The sequence below is a fragment of the Arvicola amphibius genome, chromosome 13, assembly GCF_903992535.2.
Source record: "Arvicola amphibius chromosome 13, mArvAmp1.2, whole genome shotgun sequence".
NCBI lineage: Eukaryota > Metazoa > Chordata > Mammalia > Rodentia > Cricetidae > Arvicola > Arvicola amphibius.
In genome coordinates this window covers 15,471,234-15,496,799 of record NC_052059.1, presented here as the reverse complement: position 1 = coordinate 15,496,799, position 25,566 = coordinate 15,471,234, and the positions used below count along the sequence as shown (strand labels likewise).

The window sequence follows — 25,566 nt, the reverse complement described above, 5'->3', positions numbered from 1 at the left end:
CCTAAGATGACTTTTCATAAAGCAAGATATATATTGTATATGTCAGCCTGGATGTTGTCTTAGACGTGTGGAGCAGACTCTTCAATTGTCTACCATCAAGGAGACCGTGTCTAGCTGCCAGTTGATAGATACTCAACTCTTTGGCAGGCTCTAGATACACTCGGTATTTTATTTTCTTATTAAATCTCCTGTACACTACAATGGGGTGAGTAGGTACATTCATTTTTTATTTTTAATAAAGAAATTAAGACATAAAGAGAACATTCAGCTAAGCTAGGTTGAACTGATAGCCAGTGACATGTCCACCCTTAAAGTGCAGTTTTGCCTTGGGCTGTAGCTAGAGATTAAACAAATAAAAGCATCTCAAGTGGAAACAGCCCAATGTCTATTCAAAAATGATTACATAAATAAATCCTAGCTTATTATACAATAGCTATATTATACAATATAAATACAACTATTTATTTTTGCCAAATAAATAGTTCTAACACATGCTGTAACATGGATGAAATTCTGACATATCAAAATAAATAAAATTTGAGACACTGTTTACGTACAAGCAGCTGTGCGATTGTGTGTGCAGTGTGTACATGTATGCATGTGTGTGTGTTTCTTCCCTCCATCATGTTGGTCCTGGGGATGGAACTTATGTCATTAGGCTTGATCACAGGTGCTGTCATCCAGTGAGCCATCTCACCGGCCCAACGTGAGTAAATTCTGAAGACTTTATGGTAATTGAAATCAAGTCAAAGAAAAACAAATATTCTATAATTTCACATGGATGAAGTACTTTTCTCGGTAAAAATAATAGAGGCAGAAAGCAGAATGCTGACCAGCTCCCAGAGCTGAGGAGGAGAAAGCCACTTGTAGCTGACGTTCAATAGGCACACTGTGACAGTACGTGGTGATGACAGCTGGGTGTGAATGCTGGCTGCAGCGGAGACAAGAACACAGGACTGTGCTTAATGCCAGTGAGCTGTACTCTTATCATGGCTAATGGGGAAACTTGTCTATTAGGTTTATTTTACCAGCATAATAAAGTAACTTTTGAAAACCCGAGTTGTCTTTTAGCTCATTATAGAACCAACACTTGGTTGAGATCCTAAGAGACTCTACATACAGTAATAGATGAAAGCAGAAAGGAGATGGTATTTAAGTGACCAGACCCATTTACACTTAGGGAAAGTCAACGACAAGTATGAGCGGCTTCTTAAACTCCATCTGCAAAGCGTGGCACTTCTGTTATGTCCTGCAGTATTTCTTTGTTAACATGGACAGTGCTTATTAAATGAAGTAGCATTTTATCATCATCCCATCATTGTGATGGGATAGGAACATCAGTCAACTAGAGGTGATAAAATGATAAGGACCCACAGTAGGTTCTGAGACAGGAAGAACCCCATCCCAGGAACATTATGAATGAATCTTAACAGTTTTAGAGCTGAGGAAAGGGGAACCAAGCCGGATGAAATCCCATGAATAAAGGCAAGCAGCTACAGTCTCTGAAAGAAACTTCAGTAGCAGCTGAGTTTGATGCTCACAGAGATAAATGTGCACGTGCATTCACTCCTGAAACCAAAGGTTGCTTAATGAAGGAAAACAGAAATCTTTACACAGCCCATCTACTGATGGTTTTGTAGGATTTACAGCTCCTGTTTCTGCTTTAGAGGATGATTTTCTCCTCCCATCACTGATTGGGCATTGTCCTGGATGATTCCTATGTCAAGCTGACACAAACTGGGGCCATCTGGGAAGACAGAATCTCAGTTGAGAGAATGCCTTTATAAATTTTGTCTGTACTTCATTTTCTTGATTGATGTGGAAGGACCCTGCTCATTGTGGGAAGTGTTATCTCTATGCAGGTGGTTCTGGGTGGAATGAGGAACAGGTTGAGCAAGCCATGGGGAGCAAGCCAGTAAGCAGCACTCCTCCATGGCCTCTGCATGAGTTTCTACTTTCAGGTTCTTGCCCTGCTTGAATTTCTGCCCTGATTTCCCTCAATGATGAACTATTATCTGGAAAAGTAAGAAATAAACCCTTTCCTCCCAAAGTTGCTTTTGGTCATGGTGTTTTATCACAGTTATAGGAACTCTAAGACAGGCATTTAAAACACACTAGAGAAGAATGCAGAAAAGGGAGGAAATCAACTGCATGAGTCCACTCTCGAAGCTTGCCTCCTAAGAGCAAGAATGAAAGTGGATGCTAAGTCAGAGCACTGGACAGAGCTACAAAGTCCAGCTGAAGGGTGGAAGGAGTGAGAATATGAGCAAAGAGGTCAAGACCATGATGGGTACCATGATGGGTACACCCACTGAAACAGTTTACCTGAGCTAATAGGAGCTCACCAACTCCATCTGGACTGGGAAGGAACAAGCATAGGACCAAATTAGTCCCTCTGAATATGGTTGACAGTTGTATGGCTGGGGCAGACTGCAGAGCCTCTGGCAGTGGCACCAGGATTTATCCCTACTGCTTGTACTGTTTTTTTGGGAACCTATTCTCTTTTGATGGATACCTTGCTCAGTCTAGATATAGTAGAGAGGGCCTTGGACTTTTCCCAAAGCCATGTGCATTAACTTCTCTGAGGAGTGGATGGGAGGGGAATGGTGGTGGTGGGGGTATGTGGAGGGAATGGGAGGAAGGGAGGGAATGGGAACTTGGATTGGTATGTATAGTGAAAAAAGATAGTTTGTTTTCTTTAAAAAAAGAAAGAGAATCCTGAGACTCAAAAAAACAAAAGAAAGAAAGAAAATTAGTCCTTATGAAAAGATATTCAGTGTCATAAAAGGTAATGTAAAATGGGAGAAACATCACAGACTAAAAGAGAGTGGCAGAAATGATGACTAAGTACTGTGTAAAACTCCTAGAGCAGAGAGTAAATGTAAGTGGAAGCATCACTAATGTTCATAAGTTCTGTGCTTTAAATAATAGTCTTATACTAAGGCTGATCTTCTATTCTTGATGATGATGGTGATGATGTTACCTTGGTTCTATAAGATGCCAGCATTAGACAAAGCTATGTGAAGGATATGTGAGAAGCTTGAAATCAGATAAAAATAAACTGACTTTTTGATTGTTTGAAAAAACAAAAAGAAAATGGATGCTAAGGTTTACTGCCAACTTCAAAGCTATATCTAACAAAGATAAATAAAATAAATTAAAGAATAAATACATAAAATAACAGGCTGCTGGCAAATCCAACAACAAAAAGTCAATGTTACAGAAAGCAGACAAATGAATAGCTTAGAAAACATGACCAAGGTGCATCTGAAAGAGTTCAAACTTATCATTAAGAGAAGCAAGACTCTTACGAAGCTGACTAAAATTAAATTTTAAAAAATTACTGGTTGTGTGTAGGAAGTTAAGGCCTACCAGGCCAAAAGGAGCCAACCTGGAGTCTGCCTAGTGCTTTCAGTCACTGATCATGCCTAGCCAATAAGGGATGACCAAGCAATGTTCCCTGGGGGCCTAGCAACAGGCATTGTCAGAGGTCCGGAGGGTGCCTAGCCAATGAGGAGCGACCATGCGTTGTCAACTGTCAACGGATCAGAATGCCTGGGTGCTGGGAGAGTATATAAGTTTTTCCTGTTGTTAAATAAACGAGTCTGCTTTACACCTTCTGACTCCCAGTGTCTGAGATGTTGACACTGCGCCTCCTCACCCCCTCCCCTGAGGAAGACGTCAGGTGTGTATGGGTGTTTTGCCTGCATGTATATCTGTACACCTCTTACATGCCTGCTATACACAGAGAAGAGGGTGTTGGGGCCCCTAGAAATGGAGTTACAAATGGTTGGGAGCCACCATGTGGGTGCTGGGAATTGAGCTGAGGTCCTCTGGAAGAGCAGCTGATACTCTTAACTGCTGAGCCATCTCTCTAGTCTGAGAATGACTGATACTGAAGAAAAAAGTTGTTCTTTTTAATTGCAAACAAAATGTTTGTAAAGCTGTGTATCAGTTTAATTCCCATACACTGATTAGGAACAAAAATAATCTTATAACCATTTTCAAAAATCATTTTGCTGCATCAGCTAAAGCTGAAATATATACACAAACATACAAACACACATTTATACAAACATTTATTACAAACATACTTATAATATGTATTATTATTAGGAACATATATTTTAAAACATGAACACATCTATTCACCAAAACATGTGTGAGAACATTTTTAGCAGTATTGTTCACAATGTTTTTCTCTTAGGGGTTGAATTTTGTATCTCCTGCATTCCTGTGTTGAAAGCTCTGGCTTGAGAATTTGAATTTATCAGGAAATAGTGTTGTTGTAGAAATTTGTGGCACAGATGAAATCAGAAAGCACTTTGGAACCTTAATCCACTACCTGGTGAACCTTTTTGTGCAATGGGTCCTATCTGTACAAGCAGGCACACAGAGAGTACCATAAGGAGATGAAGACAGCAAGGGAGTGATACATCTACACACAAAAGAAAAAAAAGTGATACATCTGAGCACAAGAGACTGCAAGTAAACCACCAGAAACTGTTAGGAAGGCACAAAACTGATTCTTTCTTATAGATATCTGAAGAAACCAGGTCTGCTGAAACCTTGATCTCAAACTTGGAACCTGCAGAACTATGAAGGCATACATTTCTGTTATTTAAACCACATAATTTATGGTACTTTGCTGTGGTGAGTTCCAGGAAAGGAATATAAGCCGTGCTTACTCAGTAAAACTTGTTTTTTTGTTGTTGTTGTTTTTTTCTTTTTTTTTTTTTGTTGTTGTTTTTCGAGACAGGGTTTCTCTGTAGCTTTGGAGCCTGTCCTGGAACTAGCTCTTGTAGACCAGGCTGGCCTCGAACTCACAGAGATCCGCCTGCCTCTGCCTCCTGAGTGCTGGGATTAAAGGCGTGCGCCACCACTGCCCGGCCTCAGTAAAACTTGTAATAAATGAGAGGATATATAGTGTCAGACTAGATAAACAACCGCATTCAACAATAAAACTAAATCTTAATTATATAAGATTAAACAAAATAAATTTAATGTAAGATTTTGAAAAGCAAAATCTAATTTTTAGTGCCACTAATCAAGTTAATTGTTATTCCTTGCACAAGGTAAAAGAGAAGAAACAAGTGATTGTGCTCTTTTCAGTGTTCTGGAAATAATTCTATTTCTTAACTCAGATTCTGGCTACATGAGATTAAATACTTTACAAAAATCACCAAGGTTTAGACTTACGAGTTGTATACTTTCTTATGTGTGGTTATATAGAAATAAAATATGGTTAAATTAAAAGTATAATATGGTACATCCCTCTTCTCTGACTTGCTTGTATCTTTTGGTAAATGAGGGTTACAGCTCTGGAGGGAAAGATATCCTGACTTGTCGGGAAGTCAGGCTATACTTGAACCTAGGGTGTGGTGGGGGATGGTCTCCCCACAGTTTGTAGCAATCCTGCTCTTTTCCTAGAGAGCTGAACTCTGCTTGGTTCCCCTAAGGGAATGTTCTAGCAGAAGTATTCTTTTGCTTGTTCAGCTCCAGCCCAAGCTATTATGTCTTAGGCTTCACTCTGGCTAAAGGAAAAACCCCTACAGAAATGTGGCAATCTCCTGCTCCCACAAAAAGTTACTTTTTCTGCTCCACTCCTAAAGATGTTTCTTAGAAAATGTAACTGTTCTTTTTTTCTGCTCAGCAGCCCCAAGAGAACGACTCAGCAAAGGTTCTTCTGCTTTATGCAGGGTAAAGAAGATCTTTATCCAAAACCCTTTTAAGAGATTTATTTGAGAAGGAGCCAGGAAAGTGGCTGACTCAGCAACTAAACAAGAAGAGGGGCTTATATAGGACTTCTTAGGGGTTGAGTTTTTCCAGGGAGAAGATTTTCTGCTCAGGGATTGATTGGTTTAGTTAGTCTGCCCCTGATCTTTTTTTCTTAAGTTTTTTTTCTCTAGTTTTGGGCCCAGGACATATTTCTTCACTGGCTCTGGTTCCAGGGCCAGGGTGGGTTTCCTTGGCTGTGCCTTTTATCCCATACTAGCAACAATAGTGCTTACTCCACATGTTTACTCTGAGAATGCAGTGAGACAATATGTATGAAACACTCAGCAAAACTGCTGGCAACATTATCCATTATTACCATAATTACGGATGACTAATATGCCACATCATAATTTTACTACTGGACAAACAACTTTAGACATATTTTCTATGGTGACACACAGTGAAGTCTATTACTTTATGATGGCTTGGTATGTACAGTATAAGCCTAGTCATACCAGAAGAACATACGATATGGTTATGGTGGGGAAGGCCTAATTCATTTCAGTGTTAAACAGAGATCTTTATACTTATCCCCAAATTTAAGTACAAACATTTTAAAGCTTTTGGAACACTGATGTTAGGAAAAGGCCTCTGGAAACGATAGTCCTTTCTGTTTGAATGGTTATATTTTTACTTGAGCTTCAGAATAATCTATGGAACAGATGGAGAATAAATTATTATGGTATGAAAGATAAGCAAAGCAGTTCAGCAAGTTCATTTATCCAGGTGTTACATTGCTAAGCCACAGCAAAGTTGAGACCAAGGCCATTACAAAATTAGTTGGCTAATTCCGGAAGTGAAGGGAGGTGAGGATAGTTCAAGGTGAATAAGAGAATGTCTTATTGAGCAACAATGTCCAATGGACCTTTCTGTGATGTGTTTTGTATCTATGGTGATCAGTACAGTAGCCACTAGACCTACCTGTGGCAACTGAATATTTGAAATGTGTCTTGGGTGAGTAAGTAAAATAATTTGTAGTTTATTTAGTTTATATGTAAATGACTATACATGACTAGGGCCTGGCATGTTGGACAGTGTAGCTGTATTGTTTTAGGAAACACATCAAAATGGGCATGGTCATAGAGTAGAGGCTTAGTCAAGGGAGACAGAATCCTACTTACTCTATCTCTACATTTAGGTTTTCTTACATCTTCAACTCTATATAAATGAAAAGGATTGTTAGACTTTCAAGCCTGAATGTGATATCTACTATATTTGTAAGGAGATGATTTATGGGGAACATATTTTTCTGCATTTGTCCTATTTGTTTCAAAGCAGAAACCCGGAAAGAATTCATACCAATTTAGATACTTTTGGAGGCAATATATTTACCTATCTTATTTCTTCTAAAAGAACTTGGAATACTGAGTTCATGTCTGTTGGAGTTTTACCTTACTGACTTACAATAGTAGCAATGTTTTAGAGAGCTATTTCTTGCTGGATGAGGTGGGAAAAGCCAAAAGTATTTTGGATTTTTTTTTAAAGTTTTAACCATTAAGCAAAGCTGAGAGAGAAGTGGTAATGGATTGCAGATATAGCTCAAATGTCTGAACTTACCTCTTAAGCTTCAGTTTGTGCAAGCCACACACACATACACACACACACACACACACACACACACACACACACGCACGCACACACACGCATGCTTGGCATGTGAACATGTGGCATGATGCAGCGGTCAACATGGCTTTATCCCTCAGTCATATCTACTTTGTTGTTGTTGCTTTAGGCAGGGTCCCTCACTTACCTGGAGACCCCCAATGTGTTGTCTGAAGTTTCTGTCCTGTGCGGTTCCCACAGTTATTAAGTACCCAAAGAAATCACATAGGTCTACATTAATTATAAATTGATTGGTCTAGAATTTCAGGCTTCTTATTAACTCTTATAACTTATATTAGCCCATAATTCTTGTCTGTGTCAGCCACGTGGCTTGGTGACCTTTTTCAGCGAGGCAGTCACATCTTGCTTGCTCTGTGTCTGTCTTCCTCTGTGTATGGGTGATGACTGAGAACTGAAACTTTCCTCTTTCCATAATTTTCATTGCTACGCCTCTACTTCCTGCCTGGTCACCATTGCCCTGCCTCTACTTCCTGATTGGCTACTGGCCAATCAGCATTTTATTAAAAATAATAAACATGACAGGATAAAAGACCATTGTCTCATAGCACCAATGGCCCTGGCTGACTGGCCACTTAGCTCCAGAAATCTACATCTGTCTCCCCACTGCTGCAGTTACAAGCATATACCACTCTGCCTGTCTTTTAAACCTGGGTTCTGGGGATCAAACTTGACAGACTGAACTATCTCCCCAGTGCCTAGAACCTCAGTTTCCTTTTCTTTCAAATGAAGGTGCTGACTTGGGTGATCTTGTAGTTTTGGGTGGTAAGCACACAAATGCTAGAGTTTTAAAACTCTTGTTTTCCAGACACTTGGTTTCTTGTCAAATGCCATTGTCATTCATATCATCTGCTTCATTCAAACTAACAAAAAGTTGGATTTTCTATGCTGATTAGTATGTGCACACATGGGTTTGTATCATTAATGTGTTTGTTTTTAAAAGTACCTGGAGAAAGAAGGTTAAAACTTGATGTCTTTGATTCAGAGGAACTCTCCTAAAATTTGTTTATTTATCTAGAGACAGAGTCCCACTACTAGCTCTGCCCAGTCTGGAATTTGCTATGTTGATGGGGCTGGCCTTGAACTCTCAGAGATTTGCCTCTTCTTCCTGGAGCTGGGACTCCAGGTGTGCACCACCATGCCTGGCTCGGCAGATGTTTTAGTGAACTTTCTGAGCTACCGAAGTTTATTGACATTTCAAGGAAACTTTACATACTAGTGACAATCAAAGTGAGCCGTCAAAGGAACTTCTTTTGGTTTACTATGTTTACTCTCTTTGGCTCTATGAGACCACCAGTCTTTTCCCTACTTGAAAGTTAAGGACAGGAAATAGGTTTGAGTTGCTTCTTGCTTTTGAAAAAGCAGCATTTGGGAAGCCATTTGCCTGATTACAATCTTTGTTCATCCATTTAATGCTAGATGTCCTTTATGCTCAGTACTGAACATAAGGCAGCGTCATACAGGGTCCTTATTGTTGACGTGTGACGCCGCTGGTGGTGAAGCAGTGCCTCCCCTCAGACTACGCTGAACAAGAGGGACAGATTCACTGTGCAGCAAAGAGCCGCGCTCACTAACATGTCGACAAAGGCAGTAGACATCCCTTTCCTCCTAGTATTTTCCACATAATTCTTTTCTTACACAGTGATCACATATTAATCAGTGAAAGAAACCTGTCACAACAGGCAATAATGCTTCTTTCCAATGACAAGGATTGACTTGCAGAGCAAGTATGCTTTAGTATGGTCAAAGAACTAAAGGTATCCAGGGAATAGAAGACATTATTTAATAACCTCCAGTCTGAACCCCTCATGTAAAACGGCTACTGATTTGTTCACATTTGTTCAATGGAAACAATTGAAAATGCCAATTCTATTGTCAGGACTGAAATACAGTTAGTCATACTCTTGGTTCTTTTGAATTGTTGCCTAGGGATGCCTCCATATGTATTACACCTACGTACTTTATATGGGATAAACCTCACAGGAAACAAATATAAGAAGATTATTTTAATCTATAAGCTACCTTTTGGGTGCTTTCCCCTTCCTCTTCATGCTCTATCATTATTCTGCAGAGACCATTTTAGCTTCTGTAGAAATAAACCTGTGAAACCGGTTCAACACATCAATATGGCCAGGGGTGGTTTGACTAATCAGTCAAAAGGAGCTTTGCTGCGGCGGCATTTTAAAGAACAGCTCAAGTTCGTAACCAGCTGACTTAAGTGACGGTTATCCTCTATAATCTGCACGGAGCTGATGTGATCGCTTAAGTGTATTTAGAAACCAGAGCTGGGTTTCCTTAAGAAGATATTTTTCTGCCTAAGATGGAACCTTTAGCTCCTGCCAGAGAGGCAGAGCTTTGGAGCCCCAGTTACATGCATAACCCAGAAAACAAAAACCGCAGATAACTTCCCTCAGAAGAAACAAAGCTAACAAACAAACAAACAAAAACAACAAATCCCAATTCCACCCTTTTTTGTGATCTCCGCAGCCCTCTCCTCAATACACTCCTAGCACGTATTTCCTTCTCTTTCTGAAGGTGAATTCTGACGGATGGAGGACTAGCTGCACTTTAGAGTTTCCTTTATACTGGAATAGAACGAGGAGATAGCAAAACAGCATGTGCCACATCGTCAAATAGCTAACTTTACATTTTCTCTCTAAAATTATGGAACTGAACAGATGACAGGAATCTCATAACCAGCTAAATACAGAACACGATATGATGCTAAATTGAGTTCAAGCCTACAACTGCTTTAAGGACAAATATATACAGTAATGTTGAAAAGTTTGGATCGATAAATGTGCTGGTTCTCATTTACTAAAGTGCATATTTCTGAATGCTCTGAAATATATTTTAGGATATTAAAGCTCAGAAGATGACAATGGATTTTGGTTAGATATAGACAGAAATCTCCAGGAGAAGGTAATTTACTTCTTCCCAGTCGTTCTATAGATAAATGTGCAAAGTCACATATATTCCTTCAAAAGTCAGGATTTGTCAGGATTCAGTTGTCTCACTAACTACCAAAACCTAGAAGCTACTTTGAGGATAACATATATTTACATGGTATACAGTGTGGAAGGAATAACACAAAACTAAAAATCTCTAGAAGCTGGATCCCTTGCCAAGTTGTGATTTAGACCCGTGGCTCTCTGTGGGCAACAGCATCTCTACTGCTCTTAAACTTCTGGGAATCTTAAATGAAGAATTCGCTATCTGTATATGCAGCTCAACAGACCTGCTTAGGAGAGATAATGGCGAATGAAAGCAGTTCCTCCTAGAGGGAATGGCTCTGCCTCCGGGAAGGTGGGAGTAGTTCCCAGAGAAAAGCATGTCCCAAACAGTTGGCTATGACTTCATGTGATTGTTCTATAAAATAACAACACAGTTGTTCTTAAGGAGAAGGTTGAAGACATATATAAATGAGAAAATGCTAACGGAGAGTACTGAAAATCATAGTGGGTATGAAAAACTAGCCACACAAAATGATAGTTATAGTTATTTTAACACAAATTTGATAGTATCAGTTATAGTCTATCATTTTATATCTAGGTACTTGCCTAGGTTGGGCTTTCCAGAAAGCAGATGCTGACACAAAATTAAGAGTGGGTGACATTAAATAATAAGTCTGAAAGGAAAAAGGGGTTAGGCAGGGAGAGAAGCCATCACATGATGCATATTTGATGAAGTCCTGCTCAACAGTTTGGTGAGTTTAGCTTAAAGAGATCTGGTGTTACAAAAGAACAACTTAGGCATTGTCCAGCTGCCTCATCAGTGAATGGCTGGATGCTGTCCAGAAAAGAGCATCACTTCAGGATTAAAACTTCAAAGTCCACAACTGGAAGATGCTGGCAGTCCACATTCCTTACAGCTGAGCAGACTGAACTTTCCTGTAAGAGAATCTGGGGCAGATTTTCTACCCAGGATGGCACGCAGCACTTGTAAATGTTTGGGTGGTTGTATTTGTATTTGGAGATGGAATTTGATTAGGTTAGCAGGAAGTGTTAGCCAACTACAGCAAAATCCTACAGCTCTGCTTGAGGTAGTTCAGACTAGTACATCACCATCAGCTGTTTCTTTTTTTAGGTAACTGGAGTCAATGTTAAGAGATCAAGTGTTGGAAATATTACCAGATATTGTTTAAGACCTCTGGAGAGTATTGCCATTTGTTTCAGATCTTTTAAGAGGATTTCCATTTCATCCCCCAAGGAGTGGCTCCCAGGGGGACATGTGGGCATCTTGTTGTGTTGTGGTCATAGGTTAGTGGACATGGGAAATGCGATCAGGATGCCTCTTCTGTAGATGATGAGAAAGCATCAGGATTTCATGTGGGCAATAAAGGTAGGACTGAGGGAATTCAGATCAGCTATTTATGCTGTACCATTATTTCCTCTTTTCTGCACAATAGAGATGGCCAGGAAGGGGAGGAGATGAGGACTAGTTCTTTTACCTATAGTGTAATATTTAGCACAGTTCTTAACATTGTGGAAGGTTCTGGTGCCTGTCACCACTTACTGGTGACTTTAGCATTAGTAGAATTGCTCACTCCCTCTGTCCCTTAGTTTCTCTTTCTGTTAAGTGGTGACTACTGTCATGCCTACCTGCACCAAAGAGTAGGGTGGAGCCACAAAGAAAAATAACACATGCATAGGGACTAGACTCAGGAGATTTCAGTGCTGCGTGCTGCTGATTTGTTTTCATTGTTCTCCTATCCTTCCTCACTGAAAAAAATGTATTGTGTTATTAAATTATGTCATCTGTGAAAGTAGAAACATATTCCGAGAACCTGGGCAGGAGTAAAATGGAATACTTGATATATAAACAGGATTCAGGGTGTCTACTTTGAGTCAGGTCTCTCGTTGTCAATGACTTTTTTTTTTTTAGAAGTAATAAATTTAAAAACAAGTGAACCTAAGTGGCTAATGGAAATAAAAAGACACAAAAATCATTTCTAAATTATCTTTAGAGATAAGAAGTTATACAGGAATCTAATTTTTCTTTGCTAACATTAGGTGTCATGAGAGGTAATTCTATTCAGGGCTTATTGTAAGGGGGAGTTAGCACTTACACTAATAATATCAATGAAATGGCATGCTTAGCATCTTAGAATCTAAAATATATTACATTGAAGCATATGAAAGCAAGTTTAAAGAAAACTAGGTAGGGGCAATACCAAAGTTTTGTATTATTGCTAGACTGGCAATGTTGATATTAGAAATTTCAAGATGGCCCAAATAGAGGTCTGATAGATGATTTGAAAAACAAAAGTATCAGGAAGACTTAACTTTTTTAGCTAAGGACTATCCAAAGAATATTGAACTTCGTTGTGTCTTGCTAGCTGAACTAGTTATCCAGGCTCCTCTACTGGCTTCCTTGATTTCAGAATTGTCCTCTGTACATACATGAAAGTAAAGTGAGAGATTTACAGGTTTCTCCCCTGTTCCCCTCAAGGGATCCTGAGTAAGATGATTTATGCACAAAGGGCTTGGTTGTCTTAAAGAAGATAGCTGGGCCAGATCAGGTGGTGCTATAGTTCTTAGGGTACAATAAGCAGATGTTTTGATTAAACATCTGTTTTGTTAGTCCGCTGTACTCTTTTATGTTATCTTTTATCTTGTTAGAGAAGCATGTTCTGTTGTGGTGGAATATTATTTTAACCAGGCAAAGATGTGTTACATTTGTTTTTGCTGCATTTGTTTAATTATGTAAGGATGTGTATTTAATTTTGTAAAAATGTATTACATTTGTTTCACCTTGCCTGCCTAAGGCACCTGATTGGTCTAATAAAGAGCCAAGCAGCCAATAGCTAGGTAGAGGAAGGATAGGCAGGACTGGCAGGCAGAGAGAATAAATAGGAGGAGAAATTGAGGCTGGAGAGAGAAAAGATGACTGAGAGAGAAAAGAGACTGAGGTAGAAAGACAGGGACATACCTGAGGCCAGAAACCAGGCAGTCACCATCCAGCCAGACACAGGAGGAAGCAGTGAAAGCAAGATAGATACACAGAAGAAAAGGAAAGTAAGAAGCCCCAAGACAAAAGGCTAGTATAAAGAGCTAGCCAGAAATGAGCCTAAGCTCGGCTGAGCATTCATAACTACTAAGTCTTGGTGTCATGATTTGGGAGCTGGTTGGTGGCCTAAAAGAAAAAGCCTGGTACACTCTGCACCGTTTGATTCACAAACATAGTAGGTCACGTGTGGCTAGCCGCTGGGTATTATGATGGCCCACAAAACGTGCTTCCTCACTATTATCAAATTTTACTAACACCCGCGAGTAATTGCAAAAATCCCACCTCACTTCATTATTTTCTTCTGTTCTTCTTTCTCTGTAAGGCATAGGGATATGTCTAAAGAGGCTTCTGGAGTTCTAAATCATTTACTACCAAGAAGTAGGCAAAAGAAAGAGGCAGGTAAAGTCGGATACAGGATTTTCAGGGCAGTGAAACTACGCGGTGTGAACTGTAACGGTGCATCGTTATGGCCTATTTGTTAGAACCCCTAGAACGTACACTACTGAAGATGAACCCCAATGTACTCTAGGTGATAATGGTATGTTATCGTGGGCTCAACATTTGGTACACACGAGCTGAGGAAGGCTATGTGTAAGCAGAGCAAGAATAAGGGTCTTTTCCTTTCCTCGAATTTTTACTGTGACTTTAAAGCTGATTAAATATATATATATATATATCATATATATAATACACACAATATATGTGCATCTATATAACGTACATATATTTGGTAACCCATTACCTCATTAGTGATTTGAACAAGCGTTTTAGGACTGCCCTGAAGATGGATCTCTGAGATGTTCTAGGCTTGGGACTATCAAAAAGGCGATCTGTCCTCCTGTGCTCTAGGAATGCATCTCCTGAACGTTCGTTGTCTCCGCAGTGACGGTGCATTGGCTCGTCCCACAGTGAAACCTGCCCTCTCCGAAAACGCCAATCAAGTGGGACGATTGTCTCTTTTTTTTCCTTTCTTTCTTTTTTTTTTCTTCCTTTTGCCACCGCCCACTCCCGACAGGTTGACGTTCTAGAGGGCTCCCCGGGACTTGCCTGACTTTTTCCATCTCCTCCCACCTAGGGACACCTTCGCAGCCTGGACGCGGATGGAACGGCGGCGGCGGAGCCAGAGAGCATGCGCGTCCAACCCGAGCATGCTCAGTAGCTCGCGCGGCTCCCCGGAGCTGCGGCGCCGACCGGCGAGCGACGCGGAGGTCTCGGCGGCAGCCGAGGGAGCGACAGGAAGTGAAGCGGCCCCGCCGGGCGACCGCGGCGGTAGAACCGGAGGCGGCGGAAGGGGCTCTGCGGCGACGACGTCGTCGACCGGGGGGGAGGCCGAAGGAGCTGAGCGCCGAGGGGACACGCCCGCTCCGAAGCCGGACCCCGAGGCGGGCAGGATGGATCACCACCAGCTGGGGACTGGCCGCTACCAGGTGGTGAGTACGCGGGCCCCGGGGCCACCTCCGGGCCACTCCGGGAGCACGGGCCGCCCCTCACCCCGGCGGGACCACGCAGCCACCTCCGGGCCACCCCGGGAGCACGGGCCGGGCCACCCGGAGGGACCACGCAGCCACCTCCGGGGAGCACGGGCTGCCCCCCAACCCTGGCGGGACCACGTAGGCACCTCCGGGCCACCCGGCGGGACTACGCACGGGCTGCCCCCCAACTCCGGCGGGACCACGCAGCCACCTCCGTGCCACCCCGGGGAGCACGGGCTGCCTCCTATCCCCGCCCCCGCGAGACCCTTCCCGCCTGGCCCACCTCTCTTCCAGCCCCTGGCCGCACCCGACGGCCTGCTCCGCACCAAACCCCCTTCTCCGAGCTCCCCAACTTGCCCGGGTCTCTGTTTCTCCTCCTGTCGTGTCGTTTCCTTCTTTCCTGACTGAGACACTCAGGAGACTTTGTCGTGGGGTTTCCACCGGCGGCGGGGCTGCGTGCACCGACCTGTCAGAGAGGCAGTCGGCGTCATTGAGTAGCGTGGGGGGTCTACACTGTAGAGTGAGATGCAGCAGGGCTGAAAACCCCGCTTTTAGGGGCCGTGGACCCATAGAGAAGAGCCGTGGTGGGGAACGAACGTGCCTCTGTTCTACTTAACCTTGTCATTTTGCCCTTTTCCATTATGTTAGTATTAAAGTGATCGTTTGTTGGAAAAAAAACTGCCCCTACTTTGTGTGTGTGTGTGTGTGTGTGTGTGTATGTGTGTGTGTGTGTGTGTGTGTGTGTGTGCGCGCGCGCGTGTATCTTGGTGGGAGTGGAGCGTTTTGTTAGAAATAAATTGTTTGAAAATAAATTGGTTTTCATTGAGCACAATCTTATCTCTCAGTGTATAAACTTCTAACTGTATTTAAATGAGTGAAATGTGCCCTGTATTTTCTTTGTCAGGATTTCTGTACTTTTTCCCCCTTTGTGTATTCTAATGGTGTCGTTGGAGATGACTATTGCAAATATCATTGTCGGCAATATTTACTATGTTGTGTTTTCTTTTATGAATTTCAGATAATTTAGTGAAACCTATTTACTGAGGGACAGAAGAAAAGCATTTGTGCATATTGTTGATGGTGCGTGCCCTAGTTTATGGAATTGTACAGCTAGTCCAGTATGTCACCTTTCCTGTCTGTTTGCATGTATGTTGTCACCCAAGCCTTTTAACAATTGCCAAGGATTGTGGGAGAGTGGAACGTACCATAACTGATTTTTCATTTTTCTTTAGTAAGAGTCTTGCATCATTTGAGTTTATTTGCTCTAACATGGCCAAGTGATTCAGATTATGAATTTTCTGAAAATTTTCAGAATGATTTAGTACAAAGATTGCCATTTTATAGAAGGTGATTGTCAAGTTGTCAGTTTTGGGTGGTACTATACTTTTCAAGACACCTTTCTAAGTGTTTTGCAGAAATGCAATGCCACTGATAACATCTTGGATAATTTTATCATAAATACTTGCTTTATTTTTCAATTCTTTTCCATTTCTATGTGTGTCTCTTAGTAATATAAATTGATTTTCTTTGGTATGATTTTCCTTACTGTGCTCAACCATGGCCACTACTTAAAATACTTAAATACTTTTAACAGTAAACAATTTATTATGTTGTCTCTTTTCATTTCAATAGATGTAGCTAGTTGGAACTATTTTTTTTCTCAAAATTTCTCCAGATAAAATGTTGGCATTTACTTTTGCCATTAATATATCTCCTTTTTGTCTAAACTTTCAAAGTAGGTTGAAAATACCACATTTTTTTATTTCCCCTTCAAAACTGAAGCTATGCTCCATATAGACTTTGAATGGGTGGAGGATCTCCATAAGGGCAGAGGGCAAAAATCAGTCATTCTAAATAAATTATTGATTTTAGGTAAAATACTATTTTTTCTTTCTAAGCAGACGCATTAGAGAATTTTATCGCGGTCTACATTTGCATTTTAATTCTTTCACTTGTGCAGTTCCATAGCAAGTTTTGTCTCTGGGACAACTCTTGGTTTCCTGAGAATGACTTCCTGTTCTATAACCATCTGGGAACATGGCATAGATACAACTGAATTTCATATTCTGAGTAGACTTTGTAGCTAACTATCAATTTGGAAACCCAGTTTATATGACGAACATGACTATTTTATGGCTGCCTTTTTATCTCAGGCCTTATTTTGAAACTCTAGAATGTTTTAGCAACTTTGGTTGTTGTGTGTTAGGAGATGGTTAGGTCAGGGAATAGGGAACTATGTGTAGGTGATGAGCAATGCTGGGCTGTGTTCCTTTTCAAGAGCTAAAACACACCTCTCCATGGTGGTGATGTCTGGGACCATCAGAATGACCTACTGTCTTTATCACATGGATACACTTTATCTGTGTATTAAGTAGTAAATTTTATAAGTTCCTTTTGTACATCACATCCTACATAAATGTATGTATACATGTATGTATAACTTTAAATCTAGATTCCCCTTATAAGAGAAACCATGTATTTTTCTCTCTGAATCTGGCTTATAAATCTAGATTCCCCTTAAAAGAGAAACCATGTATTTTTCTTTCTGAATTTGGCTTATTTCACTTAACACATTAACCCCCAGATCCACCTGTTTCCCTCTTTCTTGTGAATGTTGTAGTTTCTTTCTTTACAGCTGAATACAACATCCTCAGGTCTGTCCTCTGCTTCCTACTATGATAACAAGCACACACCATCATTCTTGGCTATAGAAGTTGTTTCCACCCCTCCCCCTTCTTTCCTCTCCATTGTTCAGAAGATCCATAACAGTAGATAAAATTACAGCTACAAAGTCTTGGTACTCTTTTAATTTCAGGGAAAAAAAATCAGGCATGACTTTCACTGTGTTATGGGAAATTGAGTTGTGCTTGATAGGAAAAGAGCCATGTGCAAATGGTTAAGTAGTTAACTTGTCTTGCAGCTGCCAAACTACATTCTGGCTTTGATGGTCTCTATTTTGAAGGCTCATGTACCTACAACAAGCTGACTACTAAGATTTAAAAAATTTAAAAGACTATGTACAATTTAAATTGGCAGTGTTAATTGCCGCAGAACTTTTTCAAACTATATACTAGAATGCCAACAATAGGTGTTCTTGGATTATGTCTAAATACTAACACAGCGAGACACTCTTCAGTAAAGACAGTAGCTTAGATTTTTTTTATCCTAGTTATTTTTGATCTTTGGCCACAAAATACTTTTTTTAAAATAATTTACTACAGTGTAAGTTTTCTCTGAAATATAATTTGAGGTATTTGTACTATAGAGGTCTGCGTACTTTTATATCTGGAAAATTAAAGTTGCTCCTGATAAATCAACTAAGGAAAGAGGCTTGAAACCTAAAATGGAGTTAGAGAGCTGGGATGTAGCTCAGTGGTAGAGCACTTGGCCTAGAATGTTTGTCCAGAAGGCTCTGTTTCCATCTCTAGCCCTACAAAACAACAAGAAACGGGCTTTAATGTCATCTAGGTTTATATTTAGGTTGTTCTGTTTGCAAAGTAAAAAAAAAAATGCCTCTTTTCTTTTTGTATATACATACGCTGTATGTGTGCTGGTCCTCAAGGGTACCAGAAAATGCCCTGGAGCTTTGGTTTCAGATGGTTGTTAGCCACTTGGTGAGAGTGCCGGGAATTGAACTCGAGTCCTTGGAAGAGCATCAAATACTCTTAACCACTGAGCCATCTTTTTTCTATTTTTAAAACTTTTAATTGTTTTAATAGTTAATCAATTCCTTTTTTCCCTCCCAATCAGTTTCTCCTCCCTCTTCTCTTCCCAGTTGTCCTGAATAGCTCAGGCCTCCCATGGATATCAGTCAGCTATGGCTTATCAAGTTGCAGCAGGACTAAGCTCTTCCTCCCTCACCTGTTGAGGTGGAATGAGGCAACCCAGCAACAGGAAAGGGTCCCAAGAGCAGTCAGCAGAGTCAGAGACAGCCCCTCCTTCCTCTGTAAGGAGTCCCACAAGAAGACCAAGCCACACAACTGTAACACATGAGCAGAGGGTCCAAATCAGTCCTATGCAATTTGGCTGTGTGTTTTCTCATGGTGTTCCTTGGTCCTTCTGGCTCTCATAATCCTTTCTCCCCCTCTTCCACAGGATTTCCCTAGGTCTGTCTGATGTTTGGCTGTGGGTCTCTGCATCTGTTTTATCCCACTGAGCCATCTTACCAGCCTCCTGTTTGCAGGTTTTAAACATTGGATTAGTTGTCTCACATCTTAAAGCACTGTTTCCTCTTATTAGCACAACCTCATAAGTATTATTTAATTATTCATTATGAGAATTAAATACTATAAATAATATGTGTGTGTGTGTGTATATATATATATATATATATAGAGAGAGAGAGAGAGAGAGAGAGAGAGAGAGCAGTGGTTGTCAGCCTGTGGTTTGCAGCCTCTTGAGGGGAGGACTCTGGAACCACCCTTTCACAGGGGTCCCATATCAGATATTTATTTATTTATTTATTTTTGCATGCCTCTGCTTTCTAAGTGCTGGAATTAAAGGTATGTGCCACCACTGCCTGTCTACATTATGATTTATAATAGTAAAATTACAGTTATGAAGTAGCAACGAAATAATTTTATAGTTGGGAGTCACCACAACGTGAGAAATTATATTAAAATGTCTCAACATTAGGAAGATTGAGAACCACCGATACAGAGGCTGGCATATAGAAGTAACTACTGTTTTCATAAGCTAGTGAATTAATTAATCTGTTAATGTTTCATGGTTGTTGGCAGAAAACAGAAGACTCCTAAGTCAGAACAAATGACATTTACTCATAGTTGCACCAGGCAACAGGAACACAGCGTATCTGAGTTTTCCTTGTTCCAAAGTCCTATGAGGTTAATAAATATTTAGAGAGACACAGCACTGAGTTAGCCTCACATCTGAGTCAACCAGAGTCGTGGCTTAGCACTTTTTATTTATCTCTTTATTTTGTAGGAAGCAGATATAACATTGTAGCAAACAACGATACTTGTTTATTTGCCTTGGTAAGGCAGCTTCTCTGTTGTCTGTAGTTCCCCCATCAGGAGCTGAAGGCTGTGCTTAGGATGGCACACTAAGCAAGAATGCCCAGAGATTTTCAGACCCAAGGCCACTGCCTCACCCAGTAGACCATTCTAGGTGTGGAGTAGTAGATGGTGAATTCTAGGTGTAGTCGTTTGCTTTCATTTTCCATTGTAAAGAAATACTGTAGTCTTTTACCTTATGTTGCTTCTATTATGACATATTTTCACGACCTTCCCGATTTTCATGACCTTTGTTTCTTTTAAATTTATCAATATACATTATCTGTCTTATATTACTGCGTTTTTACATACTCAGACTTGCCCAGTTGCATAATGTGATACTTTCAAGCTCTTGTCTACTTTAGTCTCTATCATATTGACTCTGAACAGTACCCTAAAAGTCCTTCCATATTCCTGATACTTAGAAGCTTTATTTTGACATCTTTGCCTTTATTCCTCATGTGAATTTTTCCTGGTTCCTTAAATGCTGGTGCCTTTCATGTTATGAAATAATTGCGACTTTCTTCTGTGGCTTAGCTGCCCTTTGGTTTATTGTTTGCCTGGCATGAGTCATGTTCTTTTAATATAAATTTGTTTTTTATTTCTCAAAAACCTTCTGTGGTTTCCTTCTAATCCCCCACCCCACCATTCAATAGCACTTACTATTACAGCTTTCCAATACGCAGAAATATATAGAAGACTGGGAGAAATAAGTCTGTTACATTTATGCTTTTGTATGTCTTCAGTCTTATTTAAAAGATAGAATATCTTTATTCTGAGAGAATTTCATATATGCATACAATGTATTTTGATCATATTCATCCATACTCCTGTCCCTTTTCCAGATCTACCCCCACTGAATTCCCTTCATACTTAGCTCTTTTTAATTTTTTGTTCAAGACAGGGCTTCTCTGTGTTACAGCTGAACTCACAGAGATATCCACCTACCTCTGCTTCTGGAATTCTGGGATTAAATGCATGTACCACCACCACCTGGCCCTCTCTTTTTAAGTTTTAATTTTTAAAATTTGAGACAAGGTCTCAATTCTGCAGCTCTGAGAAGCACAAATACCCAGTCTCTACCATTGCTGTTACAAATAAAACTCACTGCCATGATCTAGAGAACATTCCAGAAAGTTTTCGTGCAACCTTTGCCAGTCAGTTCCTATCCCCCAGGTGATTGTTTTTCCACATTAAATAGACTTTATTATTTTAGAATGGTTAGTTTATAGAATATAAAGCTTATTTCACTCAGTGTGAAGGCTTTGAGATGGATCCATGTTAAAATGTGGAAGGATCATCTCTTTTTTGTTATTGACTAGTTTTACTTGATACAAGTTGTATGAATATACCTCTCTCATCTGTTACTTTGTTGGGAGATATTTGTATTGTTTTTAGCTTTGGCTATTATAAATGAAACTTAAGAATATTCTTGTATCAGTCTTTTTGTGGATATACTTATTTTTTTAGGATAGAATTATTAGGTAATAGTGTAGATGTATATTTAATTGTATAAGAAAATACCTTCTGTGAGTTCGAGACCAGCCTGGTCTACAAGAGCTAGTTCCAGGACAGGCTCCAAAGCTACAGAGAAACCCTGTCTCGAAAAACCACCCCCCCCCCCCAAAAAAAAGAAAATACCTGACCCAGACTTCTTTTCTTGAAATAGTTGTCAAGTTTTTTTTTTTTTTTAATTTCCCTCATAGGTAGATTTAACTTCATTTTTAATGTTTGGGCCCTTTCAGTCTTTAAACTTGTTTCTACTCTGATGACTTTTGAATGATTGTAGTGTGTGATTCTTAGCATACAGGTTCCTTGACTGGGCCTTGCATACCTGTACAGAGCCTTATCTCAGCAACCTTCCCTCTTTTGTTTTTAGGTACTGATTGTGATATCTAGCAGGGCTTATTTCTTGTTAATTCTTCAGCCATAGTATATTCTCTCCCACTTATAGTTCTTTTTACTTTATGTGAAGTCCTAGTTTGGTTTATTTGCCTCATGCAATCTTATTCTTTTATTTATTATCTGAATCAGCAACAGGAAGAGGCTCTTCTGATTTGCTGGCTTAAAGTTCCAAGATGCCTTCCTACAGTTATGACCTTGTAGCTCTATATGAAGCTAGGAGACTAGAACTGAGTCAGAGGGTGAAGCTGATTAAACCCTTGCAGGGGAGGTAAACTATGAACTGAGATTGCAAGTCCCTAGCACACGCTCAATGGCAGTCTTGACTGGACAACACATACACAATTCAGATTCAATTAGGCTAACTGTGGGAGCCCACACCTTTGATCGCAGAACTCAGGAGGGAGAGGCAGGTGGATCTCTGTAAATCCAAGGCCATCTTGGTCTACAAAGCCACTTCCAGGATAACCAGGGTTACACAGAGAAACCCTGTCTTGAAAAACCAAAAAAAAAAAAAAAAAAAAAAAAAAAAAAAAAAAAAAAATAAAGAAAAAGAATTTTAAGACAGTGAGTACAGATTATATTAAACACTGTTTTAATTATGTGTATGTGTGCTTCTGTGTGTGAGTTAATAATGTGTTGGTGGAGGCTAGAGTTACAGGCAGTTGTGAGCTGTAGGATTTGAGTGCTCATAACTGGACTTGCATCTTCTGCAAGAGAAGTAAATGCTCTTACACACTGAGCTGTCTCTCTAGCTTGTTCTTACCGTTTTATATTGATTGTTTAGCAAATAGGTTCTCTTTATTCTTAATATCCAACCTCACATTCTAAAATATTGTCTGTTTGCATGTATATTTGATAACATTATTTTGAAATTCTGTTGGTATTCTATATAAATAGTCTTGACATGCATTTAAATAACTATGGAATACTTACTGCTGTCATTTATTAATGTGAATTTACTTTCATGATTCTAATTAAGACTAGCCCTACCTACCATGTGATTTTAAGTCATCATTATGTCTATGTTTTCTGGCTATGTTGTTATGGTTTCTTTAAGAAGTTTGATCACTTAGCTGGAATTAAGGTGTGGGTAAAAATTCTTGTTAAAGACATGCCAAGTGCAAGTTGGGAAATGTTGCAGTAGTTTAGATTTACTATCAGATTATTTTACTGTTTTGACTTGCTTACTTTTAAGATTTGTTTGAACATGAACAACATAATAATTTTAAGTTCAGGAATGTGCAGTGTTTTCATTCATCTGTGATGTCTCTGCAGAGTTATCCCTAACATGTAGAGAAATCATGCTACTTGGACAGCAGATTTGAGAATAGGAACTAACTCAAATTTATTATGTAAATATCTTTTAGTGTGATGATGTTAATCTCTTCAGTAACTTTGGGAGTATCAAGACATGTAGTCTGTTGGATATTGGAGTACCAATGAATATTCCAATGGGAGGTTTTGAAGGTCATTTATTGTTGTCTGAGTTTTCTGGCCTGCCTAATTTCTGTCTTCCCACCAGGTTCCACAGCCATTTAGCCCCCCCCCCCAAAAAAAAAAATCACACAGAAAGTCTACATTAGTTACAGACTGATTGGCCCATTAGCTCAGGCTTCTTATTAACTCTTAGAACTTATATTAGCCCATTATTGTAGTATATGTTAGCCACATGGCTCGGTACCTTTTTCAGCAGGGTAGGTCACATCTTCCTTTTTGGTGTCTGGACAGGACTGGGGAGGAATGGACTTTCTCCTTCCCAGAATTCTCCTGTTCTCATTGACTGTCTCTACTTCCTGTCTGGTTGTCCTGCCTATGCTTCCTGCCTGGCTACTATTCAATCAGCGTTTATTTAAAACACAATTAACAGAATATAGACAATTGTCATGCACCAATTTGTTGTTTTTACCCCAGGAGGGCTTTTAATGAAATCAAATGACATTTTGTGTAATTTTTTTCAAGAGACAGGGTCTTGAGATAAAACTTGAGACTTAAATGAATTTTTCTGTAATCTTAGCAAAATGATTAGTTTATTTCTGTGTAATTTGTTATTGCATTGGTATACTCTTCAGCCTTGTATTATACTCTTAATTCTCTTGTTCTCTCTCTTTTGTAATCACCATGTTAATCTCTGACTTCTGGTGTTTAAACACAATATTCTGCCCCTTCCCTGTCTTCCTTCCCTCTCAGGACTAGTTCCTAATCTTTATTCATGTCTGCATTTAGATGATATTTTCTCTGGAAGAGTGTCCTCTCACTTTCTGCCTCCTCGTTGCCCTTTTCCACTTTTTGTTTCCAAGTTATATATGTCTTTTTGACACTGCACTTTTGCTTATTGTAGCTCTTATTTTGCAGTATATATTTGCTCTCTAGACTATAGGAAGTAGAAACTAGATCTGTCTTGCTTATAAAAGTATATTAAATTGTTGCAGGTCTCTTTATTATAGGAATAAAATAAATGACTTCTGGAAGAGGTAAATGAGTTAGATGTGATGATGTGCACCTGTAATCTCATTACATGGGAAAAGGAAACTAAGGCAGGAAGATTATGTGTTGAAGCTTGTCTGGATTACATAGCTTGACACTATCTCAGGAAACCAGAGAAGGCAAAAATACAGGAGAGAAAATGAAAATAAATAGCTGGATGTCTTTTTTGAGTGTTAGAAGTGTCAATGTGGATAAAAGAGAGTATTATAGAGTGATACATCATGTTACAGAGTTCCGTACTGGAAAAGTATGCTGTCCAACTATAAAATACTAACATCTTTCCTGTGTGTCATTAGGATAGTTACTGTGGATAACACTGCTTTTTAATTCTTATAGTTTTACATAATGCATCTTCTGTTTAGCAACTTACATTTGTCAGATAGCAACCATGTGTGTTGCTTTGAAAGAAAATGGCCCCCAAAGGGAGTGGCACTATTAGGAGGTGTGGCCTTGTTGGAGGAAGTGTGTCACTGTAGGGCTGGCTTTGAGGTCATTTTGCTCAAGCTTTGCTCAGTCAGTCGACTTTCTGTTGCCTGCTCAGCAAGATGTAGCACTCTCAGCTCCAGCCCATCCTCCTGCCCGGTGCCATGCACCCCGTCATGATGATCATGGACTGGAACTCTGAAATTGTAAACGAGCCACCCCAATTAAATGTTTTCTTTATAAGAGTTGCCATGGTTATGGTGTCTTCTCCCAGCAGTAAAAACCCTAACTAAGACAGAAGTTGGTGCCAGGGACTGGGGTATTGTGACAGGCCTGACCATGTGTGTGTTTGGAGGAATTTGGACTTTGGTTCTTTGGGTTTGGAAAGCAGTGGAATGCTTTAGACACTGCTTTATGGATGATACTAGTAGGAGCATGGAAGACAGTGGTGCTAAGAGTTACTTGAAATATGGGGGCTCACTCAAGAGGTTTCAGAGTAGAAATATTTTAGTATGTCGCCTAGAGATCAGTCTTGTGATATTTTGGTGAAGGAAGTCATTGCCTTTTGCTCTTATCTGAAGACTTTACCTGAGGCTGAAGTGAAGTTTTGGATGAATACCATTGGCAGAAGAAATATCAAAACAGCCTAGTATAGACTGTCATGTGAATATTAGTGATAACTCTAATGAAGCTGAGCAGGGTTAATTACAAAAAGTGAATTTTTGAGGAGAAAAAGAGCACCAGGAAATGGACTTGAGCTAAATCCTATATTCAAGGAGATAAACGATTAAGAAATAGAATAAAAGGAGTAAGGGAGTGGGGACCTCAGGGCAATATCCCATCCAGCTCAGTTTCCAACTTGT

General features: G+C 39.9%; 1 protein-coding gene across 1 annotated transcript in view; it reads left to right on the top strand.

Annotated features, from left to right (window-relative positions):
• The first annotated feature begins 14,476 nt into the window (after window positions 1-14,476).
• The window catches only part of Ndfip2 (Nedd4 family interacting protein 2), a 46,537-nt gene continuing 35,447 nt past the window's right edge, over window positions 14,477-25,566 (top strand). The window contains exon 1 of the mRNA XM_038310321.2: window positions 14,477-14,837. Coding sequence (XP_038166249.1) covers window positions 14,508-14,837 — 330 coding nt within the window. The 5' untranslated portion in view covers window positions 14,477-14,507. The remainder of the gene's footprint in view (window positions 14,838-25,566) is intronic.